We start from the raw sequence: 26467 nt of genomic DNA, 5'->3' as shown, positions 1-26467 counted from the left end.
TTCACAGAACTAGAAAAACAATCCTAAAATTCATATGGAACCAAAAAACAGTGTAGAAAGCTGAAGTATGACTAAGCAAAAAGAACAAATCTGGGGGCCTCATTATTACCTGACTTCAAACTATACTATAAGGGTATAGTTAACAAAACAGCAAGGTACTGGTATAAAAATAGGCATGAAGACCAATGGAACAGAATAGAGAACCTAGAAATAAAGCCAAATACTTACAGCCAGCTGATCTTTGACAAAGCAAACAAAAATATAAAGTGAGGAAAGGACACCCTATTCAACAAATGGTGCTGGGATAATTAGCAAGCCATATACAGAAGAATGAAACTGGATCCTCATCTCTCACCTTACAAAAAAATTAACTCAAGATGGATTAAAGACTTAAATCTAAGACCTGAAACCATAACAATTCTGTAAGATAACACTGGAAAAACTCTTGTAGACATTGGCTTAGGAAAAGAGCTCATGACAAGAATCCAAAAGCAAATGCAACAAAAAACAAAGATAAATAGATGGGACCTGCACATCAAAAGAAATAATCAGCAAACAACTCACAAAATGGGAGAAAATGCTTGCAAACTGCGCATCCGACAACAGACTAATACGCAGAATCTACAAGGAACTCAAACAAATCAGCAAGAAAAGAACAAACAATCCCATCAAAAAGTGGGCAAAGGACAACAGACAATTCTCAAAAGAAGGTATACAAATGGGCTAGGTTCAATGACTCATGTCTGTAATCCCAGCACTTTGGGAGGCTGAGGCGGGTGGATCACCTGAGGTCAGGAGTTCGAGATCAGCCTGGTCAATGTTGTGAAACCACTACTAAAATACAAAATACAAAATACAAAAACAAAAAGTTAAATACTGAAAATACAAACAATTAGCTGGGCTGGTGGTAGGCACCTGTTATCCCAGCTACTCTAGAGGACTGAGGCAGGAGAACTGCTTGAACCAGGGATGCAGAGGTTGCAGTGAGCAGAGATTGTGCCACTGTACTCCAGCTAGGGCGACAAGAGCGAGACTCCGTTGGGGGGAAGGCAACAAGTATGTGAAAAAATGATCATCATTGGCCAGGTGTGGTGGCTTATGCCTGTAATCCCAGCACTTTGGGAGGCTAAGGCAGGCAGATCATGAGGTCAGGAGATCAAGACCATCCTGGCTAAGACAGTGAAACCCCATCTTTACTAAAAATACAAAAAAATTAGCTGGACATGGTGGCACGTGCCTGTAATCCCAGCTACTTGGGAGGCTGAGGCAGGAGAATCGCTTGAACCTGGGAAGCAGAGGTTGTGGTGAGCCAAGACTGCACCACTGCACTCTAGCCTGGGTGACAGAGTGAGACTCCATCTCAAAAAAAAAAAAAAAAAAAAAAGCAAGCTCATCATCATTAATTATAAGGGAAATGCAAGTTAAAACCACAATGAGATACCACATTACTCCTACAAGAACATAATTTGTAGGAGTAACTAAAAAAATAAAAAAATAAAAAAAATAAAAAAAATAAAAAATAAATAAATAATTAAAAAAATAAAAAAAAATAGATGTTGGCGTAGACATGGTGAAAAGGGAATATTGGTGAGGATGTAAACTAGTATAACCATTATGGAAAACAGTATGGAGATCCCTTAAAGAACTAAAAGTAGAACTACCATTTGATCCAGCAGTCCCACTACTGGGTATCTACTCAGAGGAAAATATGTTATTATATGAAAAAGATACTTGCACATGCATGTTTATAGTAGCATGATTCACAATTGCAAAAACACGGAAGCAGCCTAAATGCCTATCAACCAATGCAAAAAGAAAATGTGGCACATATACACCATGGAATACTACCCATCCATAAAAAGGAATAAAATAATGGCATTTGCAGCAACCTGGAGTTGGAGACCATTATTCTAAGTGAAGTAACTCAGGAATGGAAAACCAAATATCGTATGTTCTCATTTATAAGGGGGAGCTAAGTTATGAGGACACGAAGGAATAAGGATGATATAATGGATTTTGGGACTTGGCGGGGAAGGGTGGAAGGCGGATGAGGAATAAAAGACTATACATTGGGTACAGTGTACACTGCTCAGGTGATGGGTGCACCAAAATCTCAGAAATCACCACTAAAGAACTTATCTATGTAATGAAAAACCACCTGTTTCCCCCAAACAATGGAAATAAAGAAACAAGCAAGCTTTGTGTGTGTGTATATATGTGTATATATGTGTTTGTGTATATATGTGTGTATATATATATAATGTATATATATACACGTGTGTGTGTGTGTGTGTGTATATACACACACATACCATATAAAACTAGGACCCCTATTAGGGAGAAAAAAAATCAGGGCTGCCTCTGCTAACACAAACATTAAATACTGGCACCCAGAAAAGAGGAGCAAAATTAACAGAGTTTTGAATTAAGAACTGTTAATCAAAACTTTTATATCCAACCCAGTTGTTCTGGTACATAAAGGTAACAGTCTCAAATTTGCAAGAACATAAAAGACGATCACTCCTGAACATGTAACATTCTAGTCAAGCAACAGATTGAAATTAACAAACTCATAAATAGGTATGTGAAAAGATTCCTGGTTAAATACTGACCCTATATTTAAATACAACTAATATAAAATAACTCATGATCTTATAAAATGGAAGTAAAATATTCTAATTCTTGAAAGAGAAGCTAGTCAATGTAGTAATACTACTACTATAAATGAGCTGATACAAAATTCACAAAATATAACCACTATCGGTTAGTTGGGGAAAATTATGTGGGGGATAGATGGGAAGAAGTAAAATCAGTTTCTTAATGTTTCATATGATAGAGCCAATAGATAGTTTCATATCTGATAGTGATAGATTGAGAAAGTGGTTAAAGCATATTAGTTAATTAGATTACATAGTTGCTAAGTTAACAAAAAACCGACTTGAAGAAACATGTATTACATAGCAATCAACAAAAAAGATTGGAAATAGCAAGAAATCATTAAAAATGATAAGAAATCCTGAATAGCCAAAACAATTTTGAAAGACAAGAACAATGTTGGGGGATTCACACTTCCTGATTTGAAAACATATCACCAGAGGAACAGAAATCAAAATAGTGTGATATTATCATAAAGACAAACAAGTAGACCAATGAAATAAGAAAACATGCCCAGAAATAAACTCTCAGGTATATGTTCAAATGATTTTTGACGAGGGTGCCAAGACCACTCAGTGGGAAAAGGGTAGTTTTTCAACAAACAATGCTTGGATAACTGGATATCCACATGCAAAAGAATGAAACTGGACCCTTATCTTATATCATGTACAAAAATTAACTCAAAATGGGTTAAAGACCTAAATTGAAGACCTAAACCTATATAACTCTTAGAGAAAAAGCTTCATGACATTCAATGTGGCAATAATTTTTTGAATATTACACCAAAATCACAGGTAACAAAAGCAAAAATAGACAAATGGGATCACGCTAAACTTAAAAACTTGTACGTCAGGGGACACAATCAACAGAGTGAAAGAAAACCTATTGAATGGGAGAAAATATTTGCAAATCATGTATCTGGGAAGGGGTTAACATACAGAAAATATAAAGCAGTCGTAACAACAACAAAAATCAAATAACCTAACTACAAAATGGGCAGGCCAGGTGTGGTGATTCATGCTTATAATCCCAGCACTTTGGGAGGCCAATGGGGAAAGACTGCTTGAGCCCTGGAGTTCGAGACCAGCCTGAACAAAACAGTGAGACTCCGCCTTTAAAATAATAATAATAAATAAATAAAAAAGAAAGAAAAAATGGACTTGAATAGACATTTCTCTAAAGATGACATACAAATGACCAAAAAGCATATAAAAAAATGCTCAGTATCACTAAGCATAAGAGCAATGCAAATCAAAACAATATCACCTCACACCCATGAGGATGGCTACTATAAAAAAAAAAAGTGTTGGTAAGGATGTCAAGAAATTAGAACCCTTGTACACTGTTCGTGGCATTGCAAAATGGCACAACACCTATGGAAAACAGTGTTGAGGCTCCACAAAAAGCTAAAAATAGAACTACTGTATGATCTGGCAATCCTTCTTCTGGGTATATATCCAGAGGAAATGAAAGCAAGGTCTTAAAAAGACATTTATGTACCCATGTTCACAGCAACACTATTTACCATAGCTAAAAGGTGGAAATAACGCAAACGTCCATCAACGAATAATGGATAAACAAAATGCGGTATATGTAAACAGTAGAATATTATACAGACTTAAAAGGGAAGGAAATCCTGTAACATGCTACAACATGGATGAATCTTTAAGCTTTTATGCTAAGTGAAATAAGTCAGTCACAAAAAGACAACTCTGTATGTTTACACTCCTATGAGGTGTCTAAGGTAGTCAAATTCATAGAGAGGAAGCAGAATAGTGATTACCAGGAGCTGGGGGAGGGGGACAAAGGCAGTTGTTGTTCAATGGGTATCGAGTTTCAAGTTTGCAATATGAAAAAGTTCTGGAGATCGGTTTCAACACTGTGTGAATACATTTAACATTACTGACTTGTACACTTAAGAATAGTTAAGAAGGGAATTTTTTGGTATGTGTTTCTTACCACACACAAGAAATTCACCCATCTCCTTGCTTTGAAATGAAATTTAGTTGAACAAACCTTTATTTAATAAACATATCAGAATGAAAAACAAAAGCCAAAATAATAAAATTTAAACCAAACATATTTACAACAATAAACTTAAATGGAATAAATTTGTTTCAAAAGAAAGACCTTCAGATTGGGTGGGAAAAAAGTTAAATTCAGATGTTACTAACACTTGAGTAAAGTGACTCAAAAAGTGTAAAAGGATGGGCAAAGAGCAATAGTGCAAATGCAAATTTAAAAATAAAACTGTACCGGATGAAGTAAAATCAAAGGCAAAGATATTAAAAACAGAACACAGGCCAGGCACAGTGGCTTATGCCTGTAATCCCAGCATTTGGGGAAGTCGAGGCGGACAGATCACGAGGTCAGGAGATCAAGACCATCCTGACAAACATGGTGAAACCCTATCTCTACTACAATACAAAAAATTAGCCAAGCGTGGTGGTGCACGCCTGTAGTCCCAGCTACTCAGGAGGCGGAGGCAGAAGAATCGCTTGAAGAATTGCTTGAACCCAGGAGGCAGAGGTTGCAGTGAGCTGAGATTGTGCCACTGCACTCCAGCCTGGGCAATAGAGACTATGTCTCAAAAAAAGAAAAAAAAAAAAAAAAAAGAAAAAAAGAAAGAACGCCTATCACATATCCTTATATTGATGTCACTCTAGTTATTCTGATGGTCAGAGGGACACGCAACTCTACTTGGGAACGACAACCAAAAATGGTGGAGTAGAGACCTCCAAGGGAGCCAGTGCCTTCTCTAGAAACACCAGAAAATAGGGAAAACTGTCAAAACCAACCTCATCTGAACTTTGGAAGATAGTCAAAGGTTTATAGTAACCAAGTGTTTGCTAAACCAGGAGAAAGGCCATCAGCACAAGGTAGAAGAACTTTGTAGCATTTTCACTTAGCCTTCTGCTATCGCCTTACCCAGCATGGTGGTCTTAAAGATGGTAGCCCTTGGTCCTGCTCTAGGTACCTTCTCCCAAAGAGAGCGCGGAGTAGTACCTTGTTCCCAAAGAATTGTGTTTGTTTTGACATGTCTGAGTATTCACTGTGGACTGACAGAAGGGACCTGCCTTAGTTTCACCTAACATAACTCTCTTAGAGTGAAAAAGTAGTTTTATAGAGAAAGAATCTTCCTTGAAAATATTGAAAACCAAATGAACAAGGCACTACTGCCTGGAGCAAAAATTAACAGTTTGAGGGAAACAACAGACACACTAAAAGCAGGGAAGAAACACTGGGAATCTTTGGGGCATAAGGGCTTGGAAAATTTCCCATGTACACTAGGGAAACTAGAAAGTGCATGCACAGAGCAAGATGCATGTTCAGAAAAGACCTGAGAAGATCAGACGCTTCCACCACTAGTTGACCTTTAGGCTCAGTACAAGTAGGAAGCAAGGCTAAGGCAGAGGTGTGAATGGCCTGGCTAAGCACTGAAGGAGTGTCCGAATGCAGAAAATCTGCAAAGACTTGGGGAATTTTCTTTTTTCTTTGGCTTTTTTTGGCCCCAGAAATTTAAGAAAATCTCTATCAAACAAGTAGCTAGCTACTGAGCTAAAGGAACAGAAATATCACACACCAATAAAGAGTATAGTCGTTACAAACATAATTTAGAAAAGTCACTAAATAAACCAACAACTTTAACTTACAACAAGCAGTAACTACAAACCCTAGAGAAGGGGAGGAAAATCTGATGTCCAGAGTTATCACATCATATTCAAAATGTCAAAATTTTAACAAAACATTATGAAGCATGAAAAGAAACAAGAAAGTATGGCCCATTCATGGGTTAGAGGAGACAAATAAATAGAAATTGTCCCTTAGGAAGAACACACAGTAGACTTACTAGGCAAAAGCTTTAAATCAACTGTTTTAAATATGCTCAAAGAGCTAAAGGAAACCATGGATAAAGAACTAAAGGAAATGAAGAGAACAATGTCTCAACAAAGAGAATATCAATGAAGACAAAGAGGAATCGAATAGAAAATATGAAGCTGAAAAGTACAAGAGCTAAAATGAAAAATTCACTAGAGCAGTTCAATACCAGATTTGATCACACAGATGAAAGATCAGTGAACTTGAAGATAGGTGAAATGAAATTACATACTCTGAGGGACAAGAGAAAACAGAATGAGATAAGTGTGGTGGTGCATGCCTTGTAGTCCCAGCCACTCAGGAAGCTGAGGCAGAAAGATTTCTTGAGCCCACAGTTCAAGGCTGCAGTGAGCTATGATTACATCACTGTACTCTAGTCTGGGAGATAGGCGAAACCCTACTCTAAAAAAATAGAAAGAAAACAGAATGAAGAAAAATGAACAGAGCTTAAAAGACTTGTAGAACACCATCAAACTTAGCAACATATGCACATTAGGAATCCCAAAAGAGGAGAGAAAGAAAGGGGCAGAAGGAATATTTGGAGAAATAATGGTTGGAAACTCCTCCAACTTGATAAGGGGAAAACATGAATCTAAAGTCTAAGTAGCTCAATGAACTCTTAGTAGGATAAACTGAAAGACAGCCACACTGAGCCATGTTATAATCAAAATGTCAAAGCCAAAGACAGAGAATCGTGAAAGCAGTAAGGGTAAGGGCGAGCACAGAAGGGATCCTTGGTAAGATTAATTGCTAATTTCTCACCAGAAACCATGGAGGCCAATAGGCAGTGAAACGACATATTTGAAATGATGAAAGACAAAAAGTGTAAGACAAGAAATCTATCTCCAGCAAAACTTTAAGAATAAAGGAGACTTTGGGAGGCTGAGGTGGGTGGATCACCTGAGGTCAGGAGTTCAAGACCAGCCTGGCCAACATGGTGAAACCACATCTCTACTAAAATACAAAAATTAGCTGGGTGTGGTGGTGGGCGCCTGTAATCCCAGCTACTCAGGAGGCTGAGGCAGAATAATCACTCGAACCCGGGAGGTGGAGGTTGCAGTGAGCCAAGACTGCGCCACTGTACTCCAGCTTGGGTGACAGAGTGAGACTCTATCTTAAAAAGATTAAAAAAAAAAAAAAAAAAAAAAAAAAAAGGCCTGGTACAGTGGCTCATACCTGTAATCCCAGCACTTTGGGAAGTCAAGGCAGGTGGGTCACCTGAGGTCAGGAGTTCAAGACCAGCCTGGCCAACATGGTGAAACCCTGTCTCTACTAAAAATATAAAAATTACCCAGGCATGGTGGTGGGCGCCTGTAATCTCAGCTACTTGGGAGGTTGAGGCAGGAGAACTGTTGGAACCTGGGAGGTGGAGGATGCAGTGAGCTGAGATCGTACCATTACACTCCATCCCAGGCCGACAACAGCAAGACTCCGTCTCAAAAAAAAAAAAAAAAAAAAAAGAAGAGAAATTAAAGACATTCCCAGATAAACAAAAGTAAATTTGTTACCAGTAGACCTTCCCTATAAGGAATGACAGAGTCCACTCCAAGGTGAAATGAAAGGACACTTGACAATACCTTGAAGTTATACATAGAAATAAGGCTTAAGGCATATACATGGAAATAAGGCATAAGAAATAAGGGTAAGGCAATTACACAGGTAAAAATAAAGTCCTTATTATACTTCTGGTTTGTAACTCTTCCCTTTTTCCTTATCTGATTTAAAAAAACGAATGCATAAAATAATTATAAATCTATTTTTGTGGGGACAAAATGAAGATGTAATCTGTGACTATAACAATTAAAGAGGAAGGGATGGAGATGTCTACCCACAGTTTTTGTATATTATTAAAGTTAAGGGGAAGAATAGAGATGTATTAACAACAGTGTTTGTATATTATTGAAGCTAAGTTGGTTTTATTTCATATTAGGTTGTTATATGTTTAAGGTATTACTTGTAATTAAATGTAACCAGTAAGAAAATAACTATGAATTGTTAAAAAAAAAAAAAAATGAAAAGGGACTAAAACTGGTACACTACAAAAAATCAGTTAGATACAAAGAATGCAGCAGAAATGAAAAACAAAAAAGATATGACATAAAGAAAACAAACAACAACATGGGAAAAGTAAGTCCTTTCTTATGAAATTAAATGTAAATGGATTATACTCACCAATTAAAAGGCAGAGAGGGCAGAATAGATTATAAAAAATGATGATCTATGTTATGTCTAAAAGAGACTTGCTTTACATCCAAAGACACAAAAAGTTAGAAATTAAAAGGATGAAAATGGTATTCTACGAAAATAATTACCCAAAAGAGAGCTGGGGTAGTTACCCTAATATCAGACAAAACAGACTTTACATTAAAAATTGTTACAAGACACAAAAATAGGATTTTGTACTGATAAAACGATTAATCCATGAAGAGGATATAACAATTATGAACATATACACATCTGACAACAGAGCCCTAAAACACATGAAGCAAAAAAATGACAGATTTCAATGGAGAAATAGATAGTTCCACAGTAACAGCTGGCGACTTCAATACTCCACTTCTGATAGCCATAGAAAAACTGGACAAAAGACTGATAAGGAAATGGAGGACTTGAACAACAAAACCAGCTAGACCTAACACAATAGAGAACACTCCAAACAGCAACAGAATACACATTCTTCTTAAATGCACATAAAATTCTCAAGGACAGATCATATGCAAGGTCATAAATGAAGGACTGAAATAATACAAAGTATATTCTCTGGTCACAATGGAGTAAAACCAGAAATCAATAACAAGGAAAGGTGGGGAATTCACAAGTAGAAATTAAACAACACTGTCCTAAACACCCAATGGTCAAAAAAGAAACCAGCAAACACTTTGAATGAAAAAGAAGACAAAACATGCCAAAACTTAACGGCATGCAATGAAGGCAGAGCTTATCTACAAAAGCAAGGCTCAAAGAGACATTTATAGCTACAAATGCCTACATTAAAGAATAATCCCAAATGAATAACCTAACTTTGAATCATAAGAAATGAGAAAAAAAAAAAAACAAAACTCCAAAGCAAGCAGAAGTAATAATGTAGATTCAATGGAGATAACATGAACTACAGAAACCGACTCAAGAGGAAACAAAATCTAGACTTATAAGAAGACATTGAATCAGTAATGAAAAAAAAAAATTTCCCCAAATAAAAACACACGATCAGATGGCTTTACTGGTGAATTCTACCAAACATTTAAAGAATTAACATCAGGCCGGGCGCGGTGGCTCAAGCCTGTAATCCCAGCACTTTGGGAGGCCGAGGCGGGCGGATCACAAGGTCAGGAGATCGAGACCACAGTGAAACCCCGTCTCTACTAAAAATACAAAAAATTAGCCGGGCGCAGTGGCGGGCGCCTGTAGTCCCAGCTACTCAGGAGGCTGAGGCAGGAGAATGGCGGGAACCCGGGAGGCGGAGCTTGCAGTGAGCCGAGATCACGCCACTGCACTCCAGCCTGGGCAACAGCGTGAGACTCCGTCTCAAAAAAAAAAAAAAAAAAAAAAAAAAAAAAAAAAAAAAAAAAAAGAATTAACATCAATCATTAACATTAATCCTTCTCAAACTCATTATCCAAAAACAAGGGGTGGGAAAACTTCCTTGTTCTATAAGGCCAGTAGTACCCTGATACTAAAGGCAGTAAAGACATCACAAAAAAACTGTAGACCAATATTCCCTGTGAATACAGACGTAAAAAGTCCTCTTCAAATTCTAATAAACAATCCTGCAGCATATGAACAGAATTTTATGATCAAGTGGTATTTATCTCAGGAATGTAAAGTTGGTTCAAAATATGATTATCAATAAATATATACCATATTAACAGATTAAAAGAAAAAAACAGGCCAGGCATGATGGCTCACTCCTGTAATCCCAGCACTTTGGGAGACCGAGAGGGGTGGATCACCTGAGGTCAGGGGTTCGAGACCAGCCTGGCCAACATGGTAAAACCCTGTCTCTACTAAAAATCCAAAAAATAGCTGGGTGTGGTGGCAGGCACCTGTAATCCCAGCTACTTGGGAGGCTGAAGCAGGAGAATCAGTTGAATCCAGAAGGCAGAGGTTGCAGTGAGCTGAGATCACGCCATTGCACTCCAGCCTGGGCAACAAGAGCCAAACTCTGTCTCAAAAAAAAAAAAAAAAAAGGAAAGAAAAAAGAAAAAAATTAGTAATCTCAATAGATGTTGAAGAATTTGGCAAATACCAAAACGCTTTCATGACAAAAATACTCATCAAAATAGAAAAAGAAGGGAATTTCCTCAACATGAAATCCTCAGATCCTTAAAAATCCAAAAGAAAATAGTTAATAAATTCAGCAAAGCTGCAAGATACAAGTATGTAAAAATTATTTATGTACCTATACATTAGCAATGAATAATCCAAACATGAAATTAAGAAAGAGGACTGCACATATGATAGTATTAAAAACAATAAAATATTTACTAAAAATTCATGAAATCTCAAGGGACACCAAAGAGCCAAAATGATTTTGAAAAAAGAACTAAGTTACAGGTTTCACACTACCTGCTTTCAAAACTCATAAAGATACAGTAAATCAAAACAGTGCAGTATTGGCATAAAGAGAGACATATAGACTAACATAATAGAGAGCACAGATAAAAACCCTCACATATATGGCTAAACGAATTTTGGCAAGAGTGCCAAGAACATTCACTGGGGAAAAAACAAAGTCTTTTCAACAAATGGTGTTGAGAAAATGGGATAGTCACATGCAAAAGAATGAAGGTGAACCCTTATCTTACACCATACACAAAAATTAACTCAAAATGGATCAAAGATCTAAAAGTAAAAGTTAAAATTATTAAACTCTTAAGAAGAAAACTTTCATGACACTGGATTTGGCAAATATTTCTAAGATATGACATCGAAAGCACAAGAAACAAACAAACAAACAAAAAAATAGCTACATTGGACTACAACAAAATTTAAAACTTCTGTATGTCAGAAGACACAGTCAGCAGAATGACTGTTGTAAAAGAGGCAACCTACAAAATGGGAGAAAATATTTGCAGATCATGTATCTAATAAGAGATCAATATCCAGAATATATAGAAAATCCCTACAACTCAAAAACTAAAAAATCAAACAGCCAGATTTAAAATGGCCAAATGACTTGAAAACACATTTTTCAAAAGAAGATATACAAATGGTTAAATAAGCACATAAAAAGATGTGCAACATGAATAACCACTAGGGAAATGCAAATCAAAACCACAATGATACTAACTCACACCCAATAGGATGGCTAGCTTATATATTAAAAAATAGAAAATAAGTGTTGGCAAGGATGCAATAAAATTGAAACCCTTGTGAACTGCTGGTGCAAATATAAACTAAAGCAGTAACTGTGGAAAAAAGTAGGAAGGTTGGAGGAACCCTTATACACTGCTGACGGGAATGCAAAATGGTGCAGGTACTATGAAATAGTCTGGCAGTTCCTCAATAAGCTAATCACAGAATTACCATACGGCCCAGCATTTCCATTCCTAGACATATACCCAAAAGAACTGCAGACAGGTGTACACAAATGTTCTATATCAGTTCTATTCACAATAACCAAAAAGTGGAAACAACCCAAATCAATGAATGAATGGATAAACAAAATGTGGTATATACATGCAATGGAGTAATACTCAGCTATAAAAAGCAACGAAGTATTGATACATGTTATGCCATGGATGAATATTCAAAACATTAAGTCTAAGAGAGAGAAACCTGATACCAAGGTCATATATTAAATGATTCCATTTATATGAAACAACCAGAATAGGAAAATCCTCAGAGACAGAAAATAGATTACTGGTTGCCAGGGGCTGGTGAGAAGAGGGAACAGAGAGTCACTGCTTAATGGGTACAGGGTTTCCACTGGGTTAATAAAAAATTTCTGGAAACAGATAGTGGTGATGGTTGTAAAACACTGTGAATATACTCAATGCCACAGAATCGTATACTTGAAAATGATCAAAACTGTAAACTTTATGTCATGTGTATTTTACTACACACACACACAAACCCTCTCCTGGATCCATTTCTCTGTCTCCCCTATGGAACAAAAGCCTTACTCTGTGTCATTCCCAATTCCTCACTTACTTTTAAAAAAGCATATTCTACTGTTTATATATGTAAACACTACCTTTTCTCAATGATGAGAAATAATATTTATAATAAATTGTCTGAACATCTCATGCCTCCCTTCCTCTAGACCAGTGGTCTCCAATTTCTTTTGATCATGTAATCCTACTGACAAAATGTTTTCTTAGCACAAATTGCCAAAATAGGTATTTATTTATATGTTATGTCACTACTGTGCTTATAAAATATACACAAAAATATAAAGTTTAAAAAGTTGAGAAAGATGAATATAAATTCAAATATTTTTCATTCCATACTCCACTGAACTGTTTTGCAAGCATCCTTCTTTGGAGAGCACATCTATCGATACTTGAAATTTTCCTCTTGGGTTAAAGCAATGGCCTACATTTATTTACCCCTTGAGATCTCCCTTATTAACACCCTAAACTAAGGAATGCGATAATGGCCTTACAGGAGGATACTCTTTGTTGCACTGTGGTGCCTTCTTTAAGAAGACAGATGAGATAAATTTATCTAAGGCCTCTGTATCAGAAATATCTGTAATGTTTCTAAAATTTTTGTTCTCTTTTTATATTAAAAAATGAATGTAACCGATCACAAAATTCTAGCAACACTAAGTGCTAGAAAACATAAAGCCAAATTTGTAGCTCTTTTCTAGCGACCACATCCACAAGGCTTATTTATCTTCCTTCTGGCTTTGATTTGTCTTTCCATTATTCACATTTCCTTATTTACTCATTTTTTAAAAATCATATTGTAGCTCAACCCAGCTTCAATTTTTTAAATCAACTCAATTCTTCGATTACAAAAAAAAAAAAAAAAAAAACCAACCTGTATTATTTATGTGTTTGTCTGTGTGTTTTTAAAAGAACCTCAAATATATTTCTTGAAAGACAGAGAGGAATGAATTAAAAAAAAAAAAAACCCAAATAAACATAAACCCAGCAATATTGTTCAGGATAGAGATCATTCTAACCTCAAAGCTCCCCCATTTCAGGGGTAAAGTTTACAGATTCTGAAGGATCTAGCAGCAAAGCCCTTCATTCAAAAGGTAATTCGTAAATGAATGTTGATGAAAATAATGACAACTCACAATAGCACTGTACTACACTTTCTCACTCTTTTCCAGTTGGTAAGAAATGGTATAGAGAGGAAAGGGCAAATGGCTTGTTTTTTTCACCTGTGTGCAAAGCTTAACTAGAAAGTCCATGAAGAGGGCAGTCACATTGCCAGATGGAATTTGTAGCCATGTACCTGGATGCGTCTCCTTCTGGTGTGCTCAGAAGTCACTAGGGGATGACCTGTATTCAATACTTTCTTGCTGTGTTTGCTCCGCTTCTCAAGGTATCTCCTCTGTTGGTTGGTGATGCTGCTATATAATTTAATTCGTCTGGGTGACAAGCATACTCTTTCATGGCCAAAAGCTTGAATCAACCGGGCAGTGTCAATAGTGGAAACAGAGCTACTCCTTTCGTGCAGAGCCACTTCTCTATCTGTTTGGGTCAATATATCTGATTCGACAGTAGAAGTGGTGCTGGAAAGGATGTTGGTGGCAGTATCTGTGAGCAGCTCACTCTCCTCTGAGGGCCGACAATCCGAAGAAGTGTTGCTTATATAATTAAAACCTGGCTGTTTACTCAGAATATATTTATCAAATTTAATCTGTTCAATTTTAATTTGATTAGACCTCCCAGCTCCATGATGAGAAAGCACCTTGGTTTTTTTAAGCTCGCCTGTGTTTTTATGGCTTTTCTCTAGGCTTTTAAACCGCTTCTTTTTCTGCAGCTTGTTTCTCTGCTGTTGTCTACCACTCCATTCCTTCACATCTCGTTCCCCTCTGCTATCATCATGTGTACTTTCTGAGACCTGGAGGGAATGCGTGATTGGATTCTGAAGAATTTTAGCCAAACGATCAAGTCGGTCCACCAAGGATAGTTCTTTCCTGTCACCCAACTCGGGCTGTCTCTGTTGCCTCTGTCGCTCCCGATACTTGTTCCACAGTTCATTCAAACTCACAGTGTGTTGAGTTGTTTGCTCTGGGGTGACCTTCTGATCCCTTTTTGGATCATTAATTTGTCCACTATATTCTGGATAATCTCTAGCTTGACTTTTAGTAGTATCTGTCACCTCTTTGTTTCCCAAATTCACATTGATGCTGAGGCTCTTTATTCTGGTATAATCTGTCTTAGTCTTGTCCATGTTTTGATAAGGAAGAGGAAGACAAATGTGTTCTCTCTGTTTGTCTGGATGATGCTGAAAGAAATCTTTCCAAGAATGTCTCATGAAAACACTCCTTCCCAAAGATTCATGGCAAATATCTTGATCACTTGGTAGGTGTACGGGATGATGAATGTAAAACTTCGCCGACCTGAAGACAGAATGGGTAGTATTTTCAAATTCTGAATGACATTCAGACTCTGAAAAAGAGAAAAAAAAAAAGATTTTGAAAGAACTTAAAAATATTAGCATTCTGTTTAGAAATACTATTCACAATTCTTTAGATATATAACAAAGACTAAAGGGAAGAACAGTTTATATAACGTATCAGAAAATTCAATGCCTGCACAAAAGACTCATGCCTTGTTCTTAGCAGCCTCGCTGGTACAGTAAAAGTTTAAGAGACATGAATTTTGGCCTGGGCTCTGCCACTGACCGGCTATGTGACCTTGAGGAAGGCACTTCAGTTCTCCAGATCATAAAAGCAACTGCTATATGTATTTACCACCTGTTCTGTGTAGGGTGTTATGATATATGCTCTGTATCTGTTTTTTTTTTTTTTTTTTTTTTTTTTTTTTTTTTTTTTTTGAGACGGAGTCTCGCTCTGTCGCCCAGGCTGGAGTGCAGTGGCCGGATCTCAGCTCACTGCAAGCTCCGCCTCCCGGGTTCACGCCATTCTCCGGCCTCAGCCTCCCGAGTAGCTGGGACTACAGGCGCCCGCCACCTTGCCCGGCTAGTTTTTTTTTGTATTTCTTAATAGAGACGGGGTTTCACCGTGTTAGCCAGGATGGTTTCGATCTCCTGACCTCGTGATCCGCCCGTCTCGGCCTCCCAAAGTGCTGGGATTACAGGCTTGAGCCACCGCGCCCGGCCTGTATCTGTTTTTTTAATTAATCCTGCCATTAAACCTGAGAGATAGATACTGGTAATCCCATATTCAGCTAAGAAACCTGACACTTCATTTTCATAATCAGTAATTAAATGGATAATTTTTTTTAAAAACCCTTTTTACATGTTTTACAGCCTTTTGAAATTCCTTTTCTGTGGACCATCTTGACTTTTTTCCAAATTTTTTTTATTGTGGTAAAAAACACATAAAATTTACCACTCTCCATCTTCACTTTTTGACAACCACCACTTTATACAAAAAAAGGGCATTTTTAGATGTAGTATCTTACAATTATCTATGGTTTGAATGTTTGTGTCCCTCTAAAATTCATGTTGAAACATAATCCCCAATACAATAGTATTAGGCAGGAGGTGTTTAGGTCATGAAGGCTCCACCTTCATGAATGGGATTAGTGCCCTTATAAAAGGGCCTGAAGGATCCTGTTTGGCCTTTCCCTGCCTTCCACCACGTGAGGACAAAGCAACAAGACACCATTTTGGGCTCTCACCAGACACCCAATCTGCTGGTGCCTTGATCTTAGATCTGTAGAATTTTGTTACAGTGGCAGGAAAGAGCTAAGACACAATCATAAGCCCTAATTCTAATCTCCACTATGACATCAAAACACTGTTTTAGAGTTTTACATCATGGGCAGAAACAAAGATACACACATGCAATGATGGGATCCTTTTCACCCACACTGTAGATTACTGGCAAGCAGAGTTTTCATGAAATACTCTAGGAATCCCTACGGATTTCCCCTGAGTAGAGTGGGATACACAGGGCCTGCATTTATACCTAAAGTAAGTAGACTATACAATTTTAGAATTTTCTAGCAACATTTAAAAATTGGGAGATTTCATTTAGATACTACAGGTTCTTGAGATTGCAGTTTCTGCACTGAACAAATACAAACAAATATATAATTCTAAATTAGTGGCTACAAAGAACAAAAACAAGGTGATGTAAGAGAAATTTAACTGGGAAATGGTAGCTAGAGAAGATTTCTCTGAGGAGCATGAGATGTGAAGTAAAAATGAGAGCTAAACAAACAAACAGGCAGAAGAACATTCTGGGCTGAGGGATCACTTTCTGTGGATGTCCTGAGTCAGCTGCCACCTATGCCAATCCACCTGTTCCCACAACCCTTCTGGATACAGAGACAGCACCACCTCTCCCATTCTTTTAAAGGCAAGTTCCTCCACTGCTGCTCTGGAGCCCAACTCATCTTCCCTTCCAGACCTTGCTTCCTTTCCCTATCATATCTCTCTTCTATCTTTCAGGTTCTCCCTCTCTACTGGATCATTTCCAATGGCTTGAAAAAATCGTTTAGTATGTACGTTTAGAAAATCCTCACATCTTCCTACAGGTACTGGCCCATTTCTCTGCTCCTCCTCATAGCCAAGCTTCTAAAGAGGAACCTATTTTCCTCTCTTTTACCTCTCTCCCTACCCCAATTCACTCTTCAAATTACTGCAGAGTACAGCCATACTCCTGGACTAAAACTGCTCTTGCTAATATGATCAATGACCTCAATGTATGGCCAATTCCAGGAAATGTTCTCATTCTATATTCTCTTTCTAGGTAATCTCATCTCTCCCTCTGGCTTTTAGTACCATTTTCATGCTGTTACCTGTTTTCAACTTTACATTTCAAGCTATGATTTCTCTTGAGTTCCAACTAATATACATGATATATCCACTTGGATGTCACAGCCATCTAACTGAGCTCTATTCTAGCCTCCTTGACAATTGTACCTCCCCTGGTCTTCCACATCTCTGTAACTGGCACATCATCCTACTGCCCAAGCCAAAATCTGGGAGTTATTCTTGATAGTTCCAACTCCCTTCTCTTCCTGCTCCTGTCATTAATCCTTCACCAAACAATCACACATCTATTTCTATTTTCTGTCACAATACTGCAAGTCTCTAATAGGTCTCCTGTCCCTTCTTGTACTTTTCCAATCTATTCTTCAAATAGTGGTCAAAGTAATCTTTTAAAAATGTAAACTGGACTTGTCACTTTCTATTTAGCAACTTTCAATGACCTTCTCTTACACTGAGAACAAAGCCCAAACTCCTTAACAAGAAGTACAAGTATACATAACTTTTCTTCCCCATTTTGTACCACTCTTCCTGGTAACTATACTTCAGCCATGCTGGCCTTTCCCCTGTTTCATCAAATAGCATGAGCAAAAGCATAAAAGTAGGAAAGCACTGAGGCAATAAGGGAGAGTATAAATATTCAGTATGTATGGCTTATTTCATTTATAAAGCAGAGGAAAGTAAGGTACCAAAGGTTATTTGGGGCCAAATTCTACAAGGTCTGGAACATTAGGCCAAGGACTTTAAATTTTATTCTTAAAAGAAATGAAGAGCCACTATGCCATTTTGAACAGGGGAGTAACATAATTATGGCTGTATTTCAGGAAGGATACCTTGGCAACAGGATAAATAAAGCAAAAATTTGAAGGGCTATCTAGAATTCATTAAAGCAGTAAGTAAAACAATAAGGAAATAGGTAACATTGCTCTAAAATGTTTATTTCCTAATATCAGTATTTTCAATGAACATAGTCCTCCCAGTCTGGGACTGAAGTAAAATATAGCGAGAATAGTAGAAAATAAGCAAGCTGAAGCCTGGGCACGGTGGCTCACACCTGTAATCCCAGCACTTTGGAAGGCCAATGGGGGTGGTTTACTTGAGGTCAGGAGTTCAAGACCAGCTTGGCCAACATGTTGAAATCCCATCTCTACTAAAAATACAAAAATTAGCCAGGTGTGGTGGTGCACACCTGCAATCCCAGCTACTGGGGTGGCTGAGGCAGGAGAATTGCTTGAACCTAGCAGGTGGAGGGTGCAGTGAGTCAAGATTGTGCCACTGCACTCCAGCCTGGGCGACACAGTGAGACTTCATCTCAAAAAAAAAAAAAAGAAAAAAAAAAGAAAAAGCAGCAGCAGCAAGCTGAATTCCTTAAGCATAAAGGGCTTTATGGAACAACAGGATTAGATAATCACCATCATCTCATGGCACTTTGTTAAGAGTAAAGGTCAAATAAGTTGAAGTAGTTATTTACTTCTGATAATTGAATTAATTTTATAGATAATATTTGCAAAATTCTCCCCGAATATATAAAAGTACACTGAAAATATGATTTACTGCTTTTCATTTATTTTTAAATATTTCTTTCATACTAGAACTGTAGACTTTTAAAAATTAAACATGCAAAATATTCAAATAATGCAGACAAATTTAATATGAAAAGTAAAGGTCTCCCTGTTATCTCTGAACCTCCTAGTTCCACTTTCTGGTGATAACCAATATTAAACAAGTTTTCTTACAGAAAAATTCCTGCCAAGTAGAGTAAAACTACTTGTTCAAAGCAAGATTTTGTGCATCTGCAAACATTTTATATTAAACTGATTTACTTTACCAAAATTTAACTAAATATTTGGTTGTTTCCAGTAGTTTATTCTTCCAAAGCATGCTGCAGTGAACATTTGTCTGTGTGTTTATGTGTAACTTTATTTTATTTTTCTGGGTACAACTTTATCTGTGTATCTGTAATTCCCTTAAATGGAAGTCTGGGTGAAAAGGGAATATTTATTTCAACGTTAGTTAGATATCATCCAATTGCTCCACACTTTCAAAAATGTTGCAACAAATTTGCACTTCTAATAATAGTCTTATAAGAGTACATTAATGTTTCCCCACGTACTCAACAATACTAGGGATAATCAAATCTTTTCATCTGTGCTATTGTGACAGGTAAAACAAAATCTGTGGTTTAGTACATTCTTTATTGAGATAGTTAAGTATTTCTTCATATCTTTAATGGCCATTTACATTTCTTTTACTATAAACTTTTTGTTCAGGTCCTTTGTTTTCCTTTTAGGCTGTCATTGATTTGTAAAAAGCTCTTTGCATAGCAAGAAAAGTAGACCCTTTTCTCAGTTTCTCAATTTTTAAAAATTGTTTTCTCATTTTTCATTTATAAATTGATTTTGCATCATATTTTCTAACATGAAGACACTTTTAATTTTAATATATACATTTATCAAATCTTTGGCTTTATGACTCCAAGATTTTGTCAGACCTTGACAGTCTTCTGCTCAAATTTATTAGAAAAGTCAGATAACCAGAACTTTTATGATCTCTCTTTTTTATACTTGGATCTTTTATACTTGGATTTTGGTGACGGGAGTAAAGTAGGGCTACAACTAAAAATTCTCACCATACTCCAAATAGCTAGCAAAGTGTCTTGGCATTATTTGTTGAATAATCCATCTTTTTCCAAATGGAGCTGAAATGGTACCTTTATCATAGAGTAAGTGCCCACTGTATTTAAGTATTTTCACTGATATATCAGTCTCTTGTCCCAGTAGCATTCTTTTACTACTGTCATTTCAATACCCTGTAAAGTGTAATACTGTGATATAATAAATACATATTTTTGCCTTATCCCTAGCTCCTGGCCAGAACTACTAAAACTCTTGTAATTTCCATTTAGGAAAACGTGATAACAGCAATAGGGGCATCTTTTATTATAATATTTGGTTTTCGTACCTGGCTGTTGGAACAGTTCAGGAGTGTGTGATAAAGGTTCAAGGAGGGTCTGCTATTCAAAACAAGTTACTTTTGATCGCACTTGAGTTTATGTTAATGAGGTGAATTTTGGAACGCCCCTAAGGATGGGAGGCCTGTTTACCAAGGGAACAACCATATGTTTAGAGGGCTGGCAACCCCCCATCTCTGGGGAGGGGACAGGGACTGCAGGTTGAGCCAATCACCAATGGCCAAGGATTTAATCTATATTGCCTATGTAATGGCACCTCCATAAAAACCCTAACAGAGTTTGAAGAGCTTCACATTTGGTGAACACAGGAGAAGCTGGGAGGGTGGCAGGCCCAGAGAGGACATGGAAGCTCTGTGCACCTTCCCTATACCTTGCCCATGTATCTCTTCATTTGGTTGTTCATGCATATCCTTTGAAATAAATTTATAAAATATCAGGAAATGTAAGAAAATGTTCCCTACATTTTCTGAGCCATTTGAGCAAATTACCAAACCTGAGGAGGGGGTCATGGGATTCCCCCCACCAATTTGGAGCTAGTTGGTCAGAAGTATAGGAGGCCAAGCCATGCAAAACCATTCCTAAGTTTTAAATTGCACAGTGTTGTGAGTAGTATGTTGAAACCTCTTGTCATCCTGCTCCATCCCACCCTAGGATGTGAATCCTCCCTCTGTCCAGCATGTCCATACGTTTACACTACCTGCCCCTTAGGCACTTTATAGCTGTCTGGGTTATCAGAGTGACTGTCATGATACTGCAGTACCTGTGTTCAAGTAACCCTAACTGTAGTTAGTAATAGCCCCAAAGCGCAAAAGCAGCAATGCCAGCAAATTGGTTCTGCCAAAGAGAAGCAGTAAAGTGTTTCCTTTAAAAAGATGGAATTTCTTATTTATCATCTATCTATCCACCTGTTTTAATGTCAGAATGCATTAATTTTTTAAAATAAATTTTAAATTTTGAAATAATTTGGATTACAGAAAAACTGTGACAACAGTACAGATGATTCCCTATACTCCATACCCAGTTTCCCCTATTAATGCCTTACATTAATACAATATATTATAATGAATCAATCAGTAAAGTTACATCATTATTAACCAAAGTCCATACTTTATTTGTGTTGCCTTGTTTTGTACATACTGTTCTTTTTCTGTTCCAAGATCCCATCCAAGATACCACATTACATTTAATTATCATGTCTCCTTAGGCTTCTCTTAGGTCTGTGAGAATTTCTTAGGCATTCCTTGTTTTTCATGACTCTGACAGTTTTGAGAAGTACTGGTCAAGTATAAATGTCCTTCATTTGAGTTTGTCTCATGTTTTTCTCATTAGACTAGGGTTATGGGTTTTTGGGAAGAAGATTTCAAAGTTAAAATGTATTTCTCATTACATATTAAGGGTACATACTATCAGCATGACTTACCACTGTTGATGATGATCTTGATGACCTGGCTGAGTCAATGTTTGCCAGAATTCTTCACTATACAGTTATTCTTTTTCCCCCTTCCCATAAAAATACCCTCTGGAAGGAAGTTACTATGTGCAACCCATTCTGTAAGAGTGGGGAGTTATGTTCCACCTCCTTGAGGGTGGAATGTCTACATATATTATTTAGAATTCTGCACAGGAGACTTGTCATTTTTCCCCATTTATTTATTAAATCATTTACTTATATCAATATGGACTCATAGGTATTTATTTTATACTTTGGTTATGATCCAATACTATTGCTATACTGCAGAAATTGCCCCAGCTTTGACCACTGGGAAGTTTTTTACTCCTGTGTTCCATTGACATATTCCCCATCCCTGTACATTTTTTTTTTTTCTTTACTTTCTGACACCACAAAAGGGTTCAGGCTCATCTAATATATTTCCTGTCCCAGTCTGAGAAACAGGCATTTTGCCAAGGAATCCTGGAAATTTGTCATTATGGGTCTCATTTCTGTTTCTTGTTGTTGATACTGTTTCTACTAATAGTGCCTTGACTATGAGCTTGGTATTTTAGGGAATATTTTGAGGTCTGGGTTGAAGTTTCTTCAGAGAGATGTGCATTTGCATCCAACAGGCATGTGAGTTTGTAATACCAACCTACTGCCATTTTTAATTAAATTCTGGGCTTGAGATTTTTCAGAACACACATAAGTAGTTTACTGCACTAATAAATTATACCAGTACAAAATTACTGACTGTAAACCTGTGTGAATACTAGTTTGTGGTTATAAATTCTTAGGATAAATTTTGTCTTCTCTCCCCAAACTCATTATCAAGGTTAAAACAGGCAAAGTTTTCTTACTGTCCCCTTCTACATGGACGTGTTTATCTTTCATTCTTATAGTAAGAGTGTAGCCCACTGAAGGCCTACTTTACATGGGAATTTCCTTTAACATTTTTCACTATGGCCGGGCCCTAAGTTTCATGTTATATCCCCAACTTAATGGTCCCATTTGTATGAAAGTCCAGAATAGGGAAATCTACTGAGACAAAAAGTGGATCAGTATTTGCTTAAGTCTCAGGGTTTCTTTTTTGAAGTGAAGAAAATAGTCTAAAATTGATTATGATGATAGTTGATTGCACTTATCTGTGAATACAGTAAAAATAATTGAATTACATATTTGATTTTTATTTTTTTGCGACAGAGTCTTGCTCTGTTGCCCAGGCTGAAGTGCAGTGGCGTGATCTCGGCTCACTGCCACCTCTGCCTCCCAAGTTCAACTGATCCTCCTGCCTCAGCCTCCTGAATAGCTGGGATTACGGGCATGTACGACCATGCCCAGCTATATTTTGTATTTTCAGTAGAGACAGGGTTTCGCCATGTTGACCATGCTGGTCTTGAACTCCTGATCTCAAGTGATCCACCCACTCCAGCCTCCCAAAGTGCTAGGATTATAATCACGAGCCACTGTGCCCAGCCTGAATTACATATTTTATTTATTTATTTATTTATTTATTTTTTTTTTTTTTTTTTGAGACGGAGTCTCGCTCTGTCGCCCAGGCTGGATGGAGTGCAGTGGCCAGATCTCAGCTCACTGCAAGCTCCGCCTCCCGGGTTTACGCCATTCTCCTGCCTCAGCCTCCCGAGTAGCTGGGACTACAGGCGCCCACCACCTCGCCCGGCTAGTTTTTTGTATTTTTTAGTAGAGACGGGGTTTCACTGTGTTAGCCAGGATGGTCTCGATCTCCTGACCTCGTGATCCGCCCGTCTCGGCCTCCCAAAGTGCTGGGATTACAGGCTTGAGCCACCGCGCCCGGCCGAATTACATATTTTAAATCGGTAAATTATATCTGAATAAAGCTGTATGAAAAAATGTTCTATGGTCATTTGGAAAGGGTTTTTTAAAAGTTTAAACCATATAGGCTTATGCACGCATGCACACACACACACACACACCCCAGATGAACTTCATTACTTGTATTATTCCCAGGCGTTTTTTTTTTTTTTTTTTTTTGAGATGGAGTCCCGCTCTGTCGCCCAGGCTGGAGTGCAGTGGCCCGATCTCAGCTCACTACAAGCTCCGCCTCCTGGGTTTACGCCATTCTCCTGCCTCAGCCTCCCAAGTAGCTGGGACTACAGGCGCCCGCCACCTCGTCCGGCTAGTTTTTTGTATTTTTTAGTAGAGACGGGGTTTCACCGTGTTAGCCAGGATGGTCTCGATCTCCTGACCTCGTGATCCGCCCGTCTCGGCCTCCCAAAGTGCTGGGATTACAGGCTTGAGCCACCGCGCCCGGCCCCCAGGCATTTTTAAACTTCACTTACAAAAAAAAATTTTCATCTCCCCAATGTGTCATAAGCTAATTATGTGTGTTCAAGCTCCCCAAAATTATTTTGTATTTGTCCATTTCTCTTTGAAGGTTTCCTAGGGCTGTCTGTTTTATATTTTTCTCCCTACAAGCAAATTCCACCTTCCAATCGCCCTGGCCTTAAGCACCTTTTGCCTCACAATCTATCCTAAGAGTTGTTTTCATATAATTCCATACCTTCATTCTTTTTCTTTTTTTTTTTTTTGAGATGGAGTATTGCTCTGTCGCCCAGGCTGGAGTACAGTGGCGCGATCTCGGCTCACTGCAAGCTCTGCCTCCCAGGTTCACGCCACTCTCCTGCCTCAGCCTCCTGAATAGCTGGGACTACAGATGCCCGCCACCATGCCCAGCTAATTTTTTTGTATTTTTAGTAGAGACAGGGTTTCACCATGTTAGCCAGGATGGTCTCGATCTCCTGACCTCTTGATCCGCCTGCCTCAGCCTCCCAAAGTGTTGGGATTACAGGCACCAGCCACTGCGCCTGGCCCTCCTTCATTCTTTTTTAAGGCAACATAAATTTCCTTATTGATTGAGCTCCTGGTTTTCATTTTATGAATTTTTTATGCTAAGTTATTTGATGTTTAAAGATTTATGCAAAATATTCTCATTGTGGATTGCAAATCAGTATGAAAATATATCTCTTCAATTCCTGCAAAACTTTTGGTGAATTTAACCTCATCTATATTAATGTCCCCAAATTTCTTTTTGACACATCTCTAAGTTTTCTTTTTGCTTTCCACCTTTCTCAGTCATTTTACTTTTGATACATTTGTTATATAGCATGGAACTGAGTTTGTTTTTTAATATAATCCAGTAAGTTTTTTTTTAATATAGGTGAATTTACTTTACTTATATATAGACTTGCACGCTTTGCCGTCTTTCATTTTATGGCAATTTTTTGTTTTTGTTACAAATTTACTGTTTTCTTTCTCCCTCCCTTTACCTCCATGCTTACCACTCCTGTTTTTCTAAATATTTTGGATGTTTTATAGTTTAATTTTAACTCTTTTAGGGGTAAATTTTACAATTTTTTTTTTTTTTTTTTTTTTTTGGGAGATGGATTTTCACTCTCATTGCCCAGGTTGGAGTGCAATGGCATGATCTCGGCTCCCCACAACCTCTGTCTCCCGGGTTCAAGCGCTTCTCCTGCCTCAGCCTTCCGAGTAGCTGGGATTACAGGCACGCACCACCATGCCTGGCTAATTTTGTATTTTTAATAGAGATAGGGTTCCTCCATGTTGGTCAGGCTGGTCTCAAACTCCTGACCTCAGGTGATCCACCCACCTCAGCCTCCCAAAGTGCTAGAATTACAGGTGTGAGCCACCGAGTCTGGCCTATAATTTTCAACACTATACTTACTTACACATGTATTTTTTGATTTTACAACTTTAAAGGTAAAGTTTGCTCATTTATACCTCCTTTAACCTCCCTATCCTCTGCCTGTCCCCCCCGTCTTTTAGCTTTTTCTACTTGTTTTTTCTGAATAGAGGCCTGCATGATTCATTCTTTTTCTTTAAAGTTCAGTACTATTGCAAACATACATCTCAGTATTGAACACTATATACAAAATTTTCCTAGGACTTGGTACACCCTTTTAAATTGCAGGTTCAAGCCAGGTGTGGTAGCATGTGCCTACAGTCCCAGCTACTCTAGCGGCTGAGGTGGGAGATCACTTGAGCCCAGGAGTTTGAGGCTACAGTTAGCTACAATCACACCACTGCACTCTAGCCTGGGCAACAGAATGAGACTCCATGTCTAAAAATACATACATACATATATACAATTGTAAGTTCCATTCTTCCTTATATCTTTATTTTTCTATTATCTTCTTTAGAGGCAACAACAGATATCATTGTGTTGGATTTTCACTGTCAGTCCTCAAATTCCACCATTTTTTTTCTAATCGCTGTCATGTCTTTCTCCTAATTGGTACTTTTTTTAAAAAATTTCATTTTGTTCTCCTATCCCCTAAATCTCCCTTTTCATTTCATATTCTATCAATTTTTATTTCATATACTTCATGTCTTCTAAAGTTATTCAGAGTGTAAAACATTTAGAAAAAAATTTCTTATCTTCTAGAGTATGCTTTTACAGATTATATTTCCATCTTTCTTTTGCAAGCTATGTCTCCCACACTAACCCCTGCAAAGTTGCAGTGTTCTATTTCTACATCTTATGTATTGTTTTTGTGTGTGTGACAAAAAGTATGACATTAAATTAACCATCTTAGCCATTTTTAAGTGTACAGTTCAGTAGTGATAAGTATACTCACATTGTTGTGCAACAATCTCTCTTTCAT

At 37.6% G+C, this 26467-nt stretch overlaps 1 protein-coding gene and 1 long non-coding RNA gene across 8 annotated transcripts in view; one reads left to right on the top strand and one right to left on the bottom strand.

Annotated features, from left to right (window-relative positions):
- Positions 1-26467, bottom strand: part of LOC105465444 (ALMS1 centrosome and basal body associated protein) — a 222632-nt gene that overhangs the window by 23729 nt on the left and 172436 nt on the right. For all 6 annotated transcript variants that reach the window (XM_071076913.1, XM_071076915.1, XM_071076914.1 and 3 more), the window contains one exon: positions 13945-15107. In XM_071076913.1, the coding sequence (XP_070933014.1) occupies positions 13945-15107 (1163 nt within the window). The remainder of the gene's footprint in view (positions 1-13944; positions 15108-26467) is intronic.
- Positions 16461-26467, top strand: part of LOC139357899 (uncharacterized) — a 97400-nt gene continuing 87393 nt past the window's right edge. For both annotated transcript variants that reach the window (XR_011611903.1, XR_011611904.1), the window contains exon 1: positions 16461-16599. This is a non-coding gene — a long non-coding RNA (uncharacterized lncRNA). The remainder of the gene's footprint in view (positions 16600-26467) is intronic.

Source organism: Macaca nemestrina, chromosome 13 (genome assembly GCF_043159975.1).
Source record: "Macaca nemestrina isolate mMacNem1 chromosome 13, mMacNem.hap1, whole genome shotgun sequence".
Lineage (NCBI taxonomy): Eukaryota > Metazoa > Chordata > Mammalia > Primates > Cercopithecidae > Macaca > Macaca nemestrina.
Note: the sequence above shows the minus strand (reverse complement) of the source record. Positions and strands in the feature narration are given on the sequence as shown.